This window comes from Schistocerca piceifrons, chromosome 1 (genome assembly GCF_021461385.2).
Source record: "Schistocerca piceifrons isolate TAMUIC-IGC-003096 chromosome 1, iqSchPice1.1, whole genome shotgun sequence".
Taxonomy (NCBI): domain Eukaryota; kingdom Metazoa; phylum Arthropoda; class Insecta; order Orthoptera; family Acrididae; genus Schistocerca; species Schistocerca piceifrons.
Genome location: NC_060138.1, coordinates 288,479,696 through 288,493,557, shown reverse-complemented (window position 1 = coordinate 288,493,557; position 13,862 = coordinate 288,479,696). Strand labels below are relative to the sequence as shown.

Genomic DNA, 13,862 nt, shown 5'->3' with positions numbered 1-13,862 from the left:
CATAATAAATAAACTGTGATCAATACTATTTTTGATAGTAAATATTTGTAACACATTGATCACTGTTCACTCCCACAATGTATTCAAAAGTAACATGTGGAAATGCTTGACAAGAAAAAGGGACAGGGTGATAGGACAATTATTAAGACATCAAAATAACTCACATGGCACTAGAGAGAACTGTAGAAAGGAACAACTGTAGCAGAAGACAGAGATTTTAATGTATGTAACAAATAATTGAGGACATTGAATGTAAGTACTACTCTGAGATGAAGAGCTTGGCACAGGAGAGGAATTTGTAGCATCTGCATCAAACAAGTCAGAAGACTGCTGAAAAAATTTAAAAAAAAATTAAGCGTAGAGAAAATTGACTAGTCCCCTCTATGAGAGCATCGAAAAACGTTTTGTAGGATTAATCTGTAAATGGCAGTGACAATATAAACACTCAATTTGATTGATGTGACATACTCATATCTTTAAACATTTATTTGTATGTACTGATCATAGACACTTTTTATTATCTTAGTAACTCTGCATTGTGCAGACCACTGAAAGAAAAAACTGAAGTTACCATGGAACTGCATTTCTTTATCCTGTTGTTATTTCCTCTCTACACATTATTGTAGTATGTCTTGGAAGTCTGTATTTGTTATCATGCTCTGAAATTCACTTTATGGCGTATGACAGAGGCATTCTTGCAGTGCTCCCATGCAGATAAAATAAACTCATCAAATGACAGGTACCAATTTTTAGAATTTTTTAAGGTGATTCTGTCTGATCTCAAAGAGAAAATGGTATTAAATGCTTGGCCCATGCAGTCACATTGTAAACCAGTCTCATTAAGGGCTATCAGTTTCTAATTTACAGCTTTGGAAATGAGTGCAGGTAGGTTAATTTTATGATAAAATGGGGTAGTCAGAAAGTGATATGCAAAGCAGTTAAAGTGGAAATCATGCAATGGCTTCTAGACATAGCTATGGACTAATTTGATAGCCATTTACAACAAGTCGAGCCACTTGTCGTGTTGTGCTCACAATGAAGAGATCTCAGTTTATTTTTCTGGGAAGCAGTATGATGCCTGTGACTAGAATACATCCCAGTATCACTTTACATTATGTCCATACATAATTAATATCAGTGAGTGTAATGTGACATAGTTTACAGGCACTTGGTATAACAATTTTAAATACTTGGGGGAAAAAGTCACTTTACAGCCATCTCGCTATACAGGGTGTTACAAAAAGGTACGGCCAAACTTTCAGCAAACATTCCTCACACACAAAGAAAGAAAATATGTTATGTGGACATGTGTCCGGAAACGCTTACTTTCCATGTTAGAGCTCATTTTATTACTTCTCTTCAAATCACATTAATCGTGGAATGGAACAAACAGCAACAGAACGTACCAGTGTGACTTCAAACACTTTGTTACAGGAAATGTTCAAAATGTCCTCTGTTAGCGAGGATACATGCATCCACCCTCTGTCGCATGGAATCCCTAATGCGCTGATGCAGCCCCGGAGAATGGCATATTGTATCACAGCCGTCCACAGTACGAGCACGAAGAGTCTCTACATTTGGTACCGGGGTTGCGTAGACAAGAGCTTTCAAATGTCCCCATAAATGAAAGTCAAGAGGGTTGAGGTCAGGAGAGCGTGGAGGCCATGGAATTGGTCCGCCTCTACCAATCCATCGGTCACCGAATCTGTTGTTGAGAAGCGTACGATCACTTCGACTGAAATGTGCAGGAGCTCCATTGTGCATGAACCAGATGTTGTGTCGTACTTGTAAAGCACATGTTCTAGCAGCACAGGTAGAGTATCCCATATGAAATCATGATAAAGTGCTCCATTGAGCGTAGGTGGATGAAACGAAAATGAGCTCTAACATGGAAATTAAGCGTTTCCGGACACATGTCCACATAACATCTTTTCTTTATTTGTGTGTGAGGAATGTTTCCTGAAAGTTTGGCCGTACCTTTTTGTAACACCCTGTGTATGCGTAAGGCATAGACTTGGAAGCTGATGTGTCTAAATTAAGGGATTCAGTACATTTGTTAAGTGAGAGCAGAGAGAAAAACTGAAGAGAAGCAAGTGATAAGTGAAAATTTTTGCAAATCATCATTGTGTGTACATTTTGCTAAAGAATAGAAAAACATCTAAGAACTTTCAGTATTTCTTTTCCCTGAATATTTTTGTATTGTTGGTAAATGAGCAACATGTAAATTTACTAACTTGGTTGGTGACAATCACTGCAGTTTCTTGGTAGCACTGAAATATAAATATATCACTCCCTGGAATATGTTGGATTTGTAACACCATTTAGTTCAACTTAACATATTTGATGTCTGTTACTTCTGGAACACATCACAATGATCAGCTTTTTACAGAAACTTTGTTTATAGTTCACACAAACCACAGTTATTAGACTTTAAAACAGTAGCAACCTCTATAGTATACATTTACATATGGTGAATTTTGGCACTAATGTGTCTACAAACAATAGACATTCACCAAGCACACAGTAAAGAAAACTGTAAGTCTCAGAGTGAGTCCCAAATAGATGACATGTCAATGCTAACAACATCAATATCCATTGCAGACTGAGTGACACAGTTTATATGTGTATGCATCTTCGGAGTATTAACAAAGCCTTTTCATAATGCCTTCATGCAACTCATCATGTCATCTGTATGGTGAGTAGCACTCTATCCTTCTCTTTATATTGTTGATATTCCAGCCTGGAGTTTCCATTGTTTAAATGTACGTTTTGACTTGTAATGACCATAAGATGTCCACATTTGCACATAGTAGTTCACATAAATGTAGCTAGGCGAGAAATCTTGTACAGAGATGTTCACATGTTAACTGTTAGAAGCTGACTTTTGTATAGAGATGTTATCATAATAATTAATAGATGATTAAAATATTGTCTTCTGGTTCTATATATAGAAGAGCATATGGGTGTTGGTGCAGGAAGTAAATTCATGTTAATCGATAACAATATAAAGACCAAATTTAGTTCTAATTGTATTCTAGTGAACCAAGCAGTAATTTAATTTAAATGTATATTATATAATGTAAAATTAAGGAAGTTACAAGAACTATTTTGTTAACACCATGTATACTTCAGCAGGAATTTACCAAGCTTCATGTAAATTTCACAGGTTTACAATTTTCCTAGACAACTAAATGGTCAGAAAAATTAGGGCAACATAATCATGACACCATTTCTTGGAATTAAATATGCTCAAAGGTCAAAATAACAAAAGTATTTTCTGGATGTGGGAAACTTTAAATACAAACAACTTTTTTGTTAAGGACTTTTCTGAAAAGGTTATATGTTTACTGGAAAGAGTGAAATCTGGGCTTTCAAATGATCTATGTCCTGTTAGAAATTGGAAATAAATGTGATGACATTATCACGAGCACATGGTTTCTGAACATCATAAATTACAGGTAACTCTTAAAACATAATGTTTCATGATGAACTCATTATACCATGGGAGGAATTAGCAGAGCCCAAATAATCTTGTAGATAATAAATTTCAACAAAATTTCACCTACATAACAATTTTGGTATTTTAAGAAAGTGAGCTGTAGTTGCAGCATTACACTTGAAAAGAGGAAAAGGAATTAGTTATCCAAGGAGTAGAATTATAGCAGATGGGGATATTCCATTTTGCTATGTTTCAAACTAACTTCAGAGGAATCTGTGATACTCCTTTTCATCTTGCTAAAACATAGGTCGTTTGTAGGAGTCTTTATGGAATATATTAATATCTGCAACTTAATGAGCACTTTTGGCCTGACAGACTTAATGAATTTTGGTTGTGTGCTCTGCCCGCTGCAATTGTACATCAAATATTTCCAGGTACAGCTGCCAACATTTCAAAGAAAATAAGTTTGGCTCACCACTATGGTGTGAGTACAAGCAAAACCAATTAATTTCATAGACAGCACACTTGTAAGCTGCTACTTTTGTACAGGTGTTTACACCATTGTGCAGTAATTCTAAGTGTTGAAATTCAGCAAATCACCTGAATGTCACAGCACTTCTCATCCTTCATATTTCTGCAAATGATTCCATCAGTCCTTGAAAGCTTTTTTTTATTATTTTCATTCATTCATCATGTTTCATAGATTCCATCAAGATAGAGTTGTGGAACAAGTCGAAGTAAAAATTAACAAAAGACGAGCAAATCATGGAAACTGAATCTGTGTACTCTGTCTGCACTGTTGAATACCGTTTGTCCTTACACTAACGAAATATAAACTAATAAATTAAAAGGAAAGCCATTCATTTGAAAATAGGTGCCGATCCCTCAGTTACAGTGAAGAACCATTGTTTATCTTCATAAAATAAGGGAAAGGCAACCACTCACCTATAGTGGATTGAAGCATGAAACATTACAGAAAACAGTGTTCTCACAAGCTTTTGAACACTAGCAGTCTTGCCTTGGCCCTGGAGTGTACGTTTGGGTGTCTGTGTAGCTGTGTGTGTGTATTTTTGCTAGAAAAAGAGCTAGTGCTTGAAAACTAATGTGAATAGTGTTTTCTGTCACATATTTACCGGTATGTGCTTCAAGCATTGATCTGCCATAGGTGTGTGCTTTCCTTTCCCTTATTATATGCATTGTTCTATCTTGGATTCTCATTATTGTTGTTTATCTTCTATTCTTGTCTTAATTATTACTTGATTACATTTGATTTTTCAAAGAAAATAATTACATGTGTGTGTAAGAACAGAAACATGTTTACAGTAGACAACTACTTATCGTGCCACTTTACAATAAACACTGATTCTTACCATGTAGCTGACATGAATTTTCAACCATGAATCTAGGTAATCAGATAATTTATAGATGGTATAGTTTATGAGGCACTGATTTTCTTGTTTATTGGTATGAATTTCCAATTTCTTGTCTTATATTAGATGGGAGCTCATAGAGTACCAGGCTATGGCAATTTATACGACAATACTCAATGATAGAAAGAGGTACTGAACAAGAGAAAAGAATGTAAATAAGGTACAGATTACTGTAGTTTAGTAACAATTGGCCAGAGGATGGAAGGAGTACGTATGCCTTCCAGAACGTCCTGGACACAAAATACAAATTGACAAAGCAAGAAACCTTGATTAGCCACTTTCAACAGAGTGCAAAGAAATACCGTATCTACTCTAATCTAAGCTGCACTTGAATCTAAGCCGCACCTGAAAAATCAGACTCAAAATCATGGAAAAAAAAATTTACCGAATCTAAGCCACACCTGAAATTTGAGACTCAAAATTCAAGGGAAGAGAAAAGTTTTAGACCGCACCTCCAAATGGAAACAAATTTGGTCTATTGTAATGTGAGACACAATTTAGGTCAAATGCATGATGATACACCTACAGTAGTATGGTTCGAGTTGTAAGCTTAACAGTTAAGCTTTATCAAGTAGCCATTGCTGTGTGTCAGACGCTCCGTCCGTATTTATACGGGTACCCTTCCTTTTTGACGTGCTTCGTCTGGTTTGAAATGATTGCTTATTTTGCTTTGATCTGATATGTGCCGTTCTCTTTGTTATAGGTGTTTACGTCACTCTAAGCTGAAAATGCATTATTGTACTGTGTCATGAATTGTTTGTCGCATTCTGATCATGAGTGTTTATGACCTGTCGCCGCTCGCGGCATGGCTTGCTTTTGGCACGCTACCGCCGCTTACAATAAAAAAAAAAGAGAGGAATTGTCTCATTAGCGAAACAATGGCAACGGACTGTTATTTGTTGTTACTTACACTGCTGCTTCCTTTCATAATGATCAACAAGAACCAAATAATAGACTGCATATGATAAAAGATGTTCTGAACGAGAGTTTAGTGAAAAATTTTCTCCGTTTGAAAATCTTTGCAGACGCGTCTTTATTACATTACATTCTGCACAGAAATTAGAGTCATCTTCGATTTAAAGTCAGTTGCTGTGCATCATTTCTGACTGTATCACTATTCAGCATAAGAATAATATGAATATAAATATGACATATGTATATTCTTTCGCGTTTGCTGTTGTCTCATTCTAGTTTCGTAGTTTATTAGGCAGACAGGATTTTAATGAGATAGCAGCAAACACGAAAGAATACATGGCATAATGTTTACATTCTTCTACCTTTTCTTTTAATTTATTTAGGCCTACTGATGTAGAGGTTTTGGCGCCAGTATTTATCTTCGTGCCTGCAAAGCATGCCTGTGTAGTGCTACATATATTCGACAACAGAAGTTATTTGTGGTGGCACCTACCAACATTTTTCAGAACTTCCGCTTACTTTGCACTTTATTCTAAGCTGCAGGTGGTTTTTTGGATTACAAAAACCGAAAAAAAAGTGCGGCTTAGATTCGAGTAAATACGGTATATCCAGCCATTCAGTCGGCTAATTCTGCTGTGACATTTTTGTACATTACAAATGGCAACAGTTGCAACACTACCTAGTAGCACAGTTTTTTAAGAGATACTAACTTTCTAATTGATTTGGGTAATCATGTGTATGGTAAAAATGATAGCAGATGGACAACAATGTATGAAATGATGGATTGCTACTTACCACAAAGATGACAATGTTAAGTTGCAGACAGGCAGAGTTAAGTCACTTACAGTACGCAACACGATATTGCAGTGCCTCTGTTATTCTGATTACGATGCGACATTCCTTTGGACATGCATGCATGAATTCGTGATTGCAAATAGGGACAACCATCAGCTGTAGAATGAAATGACGACGATGAAAATTTGTGCCAGACCGGGACTCAAAACCGGATTTCCTGCTTTCACGAGTGGTTGCTTTACAGTTTGGCTATCAGTGGACAACTCATGGTCAGACCCAAACTTCCATATGTCATCAACCCTGCATCTACGACCTATGCTCGTACATCCATTATGTATAATCCCATACAGGTGAGATGTTATACTTGAAAGTCGCTTGCCCGGTATTGGCAGGTAAATATGATATTGCAGTGTCTGTGTTATTCTGATTACAATGGAAAGTTCCTTTGGACCGGCATGCATGCTTACAGTAAGACATGCATGCAAGCTTACAGTAACCTTCCAGCCACAGCCTTCATCACAAAAAGAGAAACACACACACATCATTGCCAACTCTGGCAGCTCGGACAAGTCTGGGCCGAGGGGGATTGAGAGATTGGAAAAGGAAAGAACAGAGGAAGGGAGAAAGCTAGTGAGTGCATAGACAGAGAGCAGCACATGATGAAAGAGAGGGGATGTAGAATTGGAAGAGGGTATAGGACACAGGGGACAGAAACTGTTGGGTGGAGGGTGTTAGAGAGTAGGTTACCTTAAGTAGTGGCCAGTATAATTTCAGGAGTGGAGAATGTGTTGTAAGACAACTCTCCTCTGTGCGTGCTATCATTTGCCAAAATCTCATTTCAATATCACAAACTGCTTATGAGATATGCGGGGTGATATCATCAAGAATGAGTGCGGCTACATAACATGAACTTTCTCGAGATTGGTGATAGATGGAGATCACTTCTCAGGTCTAAAGAAAATTCAGTATGTTAGCTAAATTTCGTACACAGCAGTATTTGGTGTAATATGCACCAAATGCAAATCCACAGTGACCCCTGTTTTTCATTGCAAAATTTTTGAATTTCAGCCAGTGCGATACTTACATGCAAAATATCCCAGTAACTATGATTATTAGTAAAGTGATAGGCACTTCATCATGAAAATGATATATAAAGTTATAATTGACACGAAAACCACTTATTTACCAGATGGTTTCTTTAAAATAGTGTGAGAGAGGTTGCAGAGTTGCCAATGAGAGCACACCATTCTGCCAGAGTAGCACATCAGCCATCAGCTTGCTGAAAATTCATGGACTTGGTTGAAAAAGGTCCGTTGCAGAAAACCAGTTGTGAGTGTGCCCTCTGAGAGGCTGGATTGGCAGTTACCAGAACAGTGGATAACAGTCTAAAGGTTGTGCCTCCGCTAACACGCAGGAAGAGACTGCAGGTCTTCAAGAAACCACCAAAGCTGTCCGTGGCAATTGCTAAAATTCGCTCATGTGTGTCCTGCTAATGTTTCTACTCTTCAGAGAGTGGTTTCTTTTATTCCTAAATTATGTTCATTATCTTGAGTAGGGGTACCTCCTGTACATACAGTAGGAATTTTATGAAGGTGTTGTGGGTAAGAACTACACATTACAATGGACAAAATGGTATCATGATGCTAACCAGCTGGTAATAACTAATTTGCTGTTGTTACAAGGGGTGTTCAAAAAGAAACGAGGTGGAGGCATAATTACAGAAACCAGTACCTGTATGTTAGAAATATTGACCCTGGCTATTGAGACACTTGTCCCACTGTGCCACAAGGCGGTGAATGGCTGTCTCATAAAATTCCTACGGCTGCGATGTTAACCAGTTCCGCACGTACAGCTGGACGTCGTCATCTGAGGTGAATCGTTTGCCCCTCAGAGCCTTTTTAAGGGGGCCAAAAATGGTGTAATCAGAGCGAGAGAGGTCCGGACTGTATGAAGGGTGGCCGAGAACGTCCCATTTGAATTTCTGCAGGAATGCCACAACTGTATTGGCCATATGAGGCTTTGCATTGTCATGGAGCAGATTGACCCCACGGGTGAGATTGCCTGGTTATTTTGATTTGATCGCTTGGCGAAGGGTGGTCAAGGTTTGCGAGTAATGCTGGGCATTCATTGTTGTCCCGTGCTGCAGGAAGTGAATCAGAAGGGGGCCATCTGGGTCAAAGAAGAACGTCAGTATAATCTTCACCTCAGGCAACGACATCCAGCTGTACGTGCGGAACTGGTTAACATTGAATCCCCGTGAATTTTATGGAATAGCTAGCCATTCACTGTCTTGTGTCGCAGTGGGACAAGTATCTCAACAGCCAGTGTCAATACTTCTAACATACAGGTACTCTGGCTCATTTCTTTTTGAACGCCCCTTTCTTACTCAAGGCATGTGAATGTGCCAAGGGCCTTGCTGCAGAGGTAACACCAGTTCCCATCAGATCACCGAAGTTAAGTGCTGTCAGGCTTGGCTAGCACCTGGGTGGGTGACCATCCAGTCTGCCAAGCACTGTTGGCAAGCAAGGTGCACTAAGCCCTCATAAGGCAAATTGAGCTCCAGTCACGAAAACTGACGACGACTGGGGGAACAGTGTGCTGTCCACATTTCCCTCCGTATCCACTGACATCTATAGGTTGATGATGGCATGGGGGTCAGTCAGTACTGTGAGGTCTTGCAAGGCCTGTTCAGATGGAGTTTAGGAGGCATGTAAATGTTATGTAGTTGAAATTATCATTGTGAACAAATATTTAATACACACACATTTTAGTTACATCCAAAGAGTTATTTCTACAGCATTCACTCAATATTTTTATCTTTGTTAAAAAAATTACACAGTTTTGCTTAGGCTCACCAAAATCAGTAATTCATGATTGCTCTTGTAAACATTTTTTTCCATTGGAAATAGACATACATGAAATGTAACTGAATGAAATTACTCTCTTATGTACGATTTTGAGGCTCTGATAATGCATTTTAATATGTCAAACAGTGGAAAATCCAGGATGGAATGTAACGATATTATGAGATGGAAAGTTGCTACTCACCACATAGCGGAGATGCTGAGTCGCAGATAGGCACAACAAAAAGACTCTCACAATTAAAGCTTTCGACCATTAAGATTTTCGTCAACAATAGACAGTGTATGTGTGTCTATTGTTGATGAAGGCGTTTAAGGCTGAAAGCTTTAATTGTGAGAGTCTTTCTGTTGTGCCTATCTGTGACTCAGCATCTCCGCTATATGGTGAGTTGCAACTTTCCTTCTCACAGCATTTTAATATGTGAATTTTACAATCTTCCCAGTGAATTGAATGTTCGAACAAACTTTGCGCTTTCAGCCAGTCATTGCTCAATACATTCCATGATATTTCAGCTGGACACATGGCTTACCTAAGTAAGAGAAGATCTCCCTATAATGAGAAACTCATGACTTTATTTTCTTCTTGTGGTAAAAACAAAAACAAAATTGTAGGCAACATAAATAATGACATTATAGGAAACTGCTGCTAACCACAAGGTGCTGCTGTTTTTGTATTTAAGACTCCACTGAAATTGCACAGACAGTTTGTAGCCATTGCCAAGAACGATCAATTAAGAAACATGCAATGAACTAAATTCTATTTCTTTGAATGCTTGTAAGAAGAATTTAAATCCTTCTGCAGCCATTCTTACCGGGTAGTAGTGCATGATCAACTTCTGACTATCAGTAGTGGATTTCTATGATTCAGTTTGTGTAGATCCTGCCAGTGTACTAGAACAATGACTTTTTTCAAACAGAAAATATTTTAAAAATATGTCTCCCAAATGTCTGAGGACACACTGCCTTTCCATTTTTTATGAGAGTTACAGTACATTTTACAATATTAGAAAAGTGGAGACATAAATTGAGATATACAGATAATCATATTTCATATAAGCAACTAATGAACAGAATGAAAATATAGATAGATGGCAATAATGCCAAATACTTCTTGAATTTCAGTGGTTCTTGTTGATATAATTCACTTCCTTTCTTATATTTCATTGTAATAATATTTACATATGGTTTGATAGTTATACTTGTGTATGTTTTGTAGAGGAGGCTGCCTGGCAATCCTATAATGCTGGTAGTGCCATCACATCCTGTTCTTGGTGGTTCCCACAGCCCAAGAATGAGACAATGGGAATCATACCTTTCGGCACTGGGAACAGTTGTTACTGTTGTTCTCAAGGCAGGTTAGTGCTTTTTGGAGTTGTCCTAACCAGTTTAGCTAATTATTATGTTTATTATACCTGTCACACACTTCCTGTCCTAAAGCCTCCACCTGTACTTAGTATCGCTATCAGTGCATGTCACAATAGAGGCAGATGAGCTGGCATTGGTAGCACAGTCGGACAGTGCAGAAACCTGCCATAGAGGGTGCATATAATATGTGGTGTGGGCAGAGTTGTTTACCTGCGGGTGGCGCCACGCGGATTGAGGCGCCGTGTCACGCATTGCACAGCCCCTCCCGCTGGAGGTTTCAGTCCTCCCTTGGGCATGTGTGTGTGTGTGTGTGTGTGTGTGTGTTGTTCCTAGCATAAGTTAGTTTAAGTAGTGTGTAAGTCTAGGGACCGATGACCTCAGCAGTTGGTCCCTTAGGTATCCACACACATTTACCTGCAGGTGGCAGTAGGTGGTGTGGGCCAGTGCTTGCTCGGAGTTTGACCAATGTGAACGTCATCTAGCGTATTATGTCATGTGTTGTGCAGAGTACTTAGCCATTAGCTGTCAATTACAGCTGCAAATGGAGTTCGTCCTGTGCTAGTCTCTAAGTGGGTTCAGACTCTTGCTGCCCATAGATCAACATGCACATTGACTTTCTCCTTATCCTTGTGTTTGCTTCAGCCACCATGGCCCTGGCATTTCAGGAATGCTGGCAGGAATGGTTGCACCTACAGGAGGAGCTGCAACAGCTCCTGCAACAGCATACGCAGACGCTGGATAACCCAGAATATCGACTTTCTTCACGCCCTTGCCTCACTGGGGAGGAGGAGGGGAGGGCAGGTGCCCACTGTTCTGTTTTCTGCCCCCCTCCCAACACCATTTGTGGGCTTCAGTCGTTCAGCAAAAAGGAAGGTGAATTACCTGTGCCAATTCTTGCTGCACTGGTAGGTAAGGCATATTGTCATTCCAGTCAATAAGGTTCTCTTGTTTCTGTCCAGCAGCACAAGTTTGTATGAAGTTGTCCAAAATTTGAAGCTCTCCACTGCCCTGAGAAGCTTCCCTTTGATGAGATTTGTTGGTTGTGTGCATGGTATTTTGGACATGAAACCCACACGGTGGCAGTGTGGTTGCATATTAACCAGCAACACAAGTGGCCTGGGCAGTTGTATATGGCCTGGATCGTCAGTTTGCAGCACGTCACACACAAGTGTAATTTTGAGTGTCCCAGATGAGCTGCCTCGTATGCAGGCTTGTTAATTCAGGATTTGATTGTCAGGTTAGCTCCTGAGCGTGAAGTTCAGGCTAGGTTGTTGGCTTTGTCTGATCCTTCTTTAGATGGCGTTGCTCAAATTGCGGAACTGTATAAGCTTACGGCAGTGGCAAGGAACATCCTTCCTGATGATTGGTAGGTGGCTCAATTGAGTGTGCTTGGTAAACAGCCCATGGTGCCCCACAGGATACACGACACAAGCTTGCCTCCTGCTGAGTCACCATGTGTTGCTGCCATTGACAATACCGGTGCAGTGGCATTGTGACCTGGCCCATCCTCACTCGTGCTGAGCTCGGTGTGTTCATACCACTTTCAGTGTCCTAATTCCCAGCATTTTTTGGCTTCTTAGCATCTTTCTCCCTCTGCTCATTAGGCAAGCCAGTAGGCTGACCCCCAATTGTTATTTGTTGCATGTTCACCATGACTGCCCAGACTTGGAGGTCATGTCTGGCATATGCCGATGGATAGGTCACTTGGAAACTGTTCGTGACAGTCGACAGGGCATGAGTCAATCATCAGACACCCTTGTGTTTCCACTGGACTCTGGGGCTGTCTCCGATGCCCTGTATGTGTCATCCCAGCATATATTGCTGACTTCAGTAGTAGATGTGTGGCCAGTCATATTTCAGTGCATTTAGTGTCTGTCTGTTCCTTTTCATGCTTTGGATCCCTTTCTGTGTTCCTACAGCCTGTTGTTTGAGAATACCTTGGCCCAAGCAGATAATTTCGAGGCACATATGTCTCTTAAGGTGTTAGCAGTACCCAAATTTTGTCGTTCCTTCGCTATCCCCTTCACCATGTACAGCAATGTAAAGACTGAGTTACAGCATCACCAGGATTGGGTCATTGTTTCTCCTGTTTCGTTGAGTCAGTGGGCCACCCCTTTGGTGGTGATTCAGGAGCCCCACAGTGTTGTATGCCTTTGCAGTGTTTTTAAACAGGTGGTTAACAAGCAATGTGTTGCAGATTCATATCCCATTCCACAGTGGGCAGAATTGTTGGCAAAGTTGCCAGTGTTCCAGTATCTTTCCTGCATCAACTTGCACGATGGTTACCTGCAGTTGCTTGGAAGTTGTTTCTTGAACTTTCCTGATCCTCAAAACCCCCTTTAGGTCTTAACAGTTTAATTGTTTAATCACTTGTGTTTTGGAATCTCATCTGCACTGGAAATTTACCAGCAGTATTTGGAGCAGTTGACTCAAGACATTCCCTGTTGCGTCGGTTACCTTGATCAGGGTGGCAATCCTTCTGGAAAACTTGGAATTCCTAGGGAATTATGTTTTAACTGGGAAAATTAGGGAAATCACTTAGAATATCAGGAATTTCGTAAAATCAGGGAACTCTGCATTTTTTAATTTTATATTTTTATTTTTAAAATAATATCTCAAAGTGTGTTAGTTACATGAGTATTATTCCCTACAAATAATTGATGTTTAAAAACTGTGGTTAAATTATTGCTTATGGCTATGGTTAAATTATTGCTTATGGCTGGTATACAGCTCAACTGAGAGGTGGTATTCTGTGCCCTTCTGTCCCTCTCCCCAAAAAATTTTTTTCCTCCTCCATCTTCCCCCCCCCCCCCCCCCCCCCCATATTTGAGTAGCCACCCTCTTGATGACGTCTGGGTCATGGGTTCTACTTGGGAGGAGCATTTGTGAAACCTTCAGCTGGTTTACCAACAACTCCTGGAGAATGGCCTCCACTGCAAGCTGGAGGAGTGCATTTTTTGAGTCAAGTGCTTTGTAAAGATGGTCTTGTCCTCACAAACGATCACATCAAGGCAACTACCAACCAAGAATATGAAGGAGCTCCAGTCTTTTTTTCAT

General features: G+C 39.8%; 1 protein-coding gene across 1 annotated transcript in view; it reads left to right on the top strand.

The window, feature by feature from the left end:
• Window positions 1-13,862, top strand: part of LOC124780708 (KAT8 regulatory NSL complex subunit 3) — a 167,873-nt gene that overhangs the window by 59,051 nt on the left and 94,960 nt on the right. Inside the window, exon 7 of the mRNA XM_047253802.1 lies at window positions 10,657-10,795. Within this exon, the coding sequence (XP_047109758.1) occupies window positions 10,657-10,795 (139 nt within the window). The remainder of the gene's footprint in view (window positions 1-10,656; window positions 10,796-13,862) is intronic.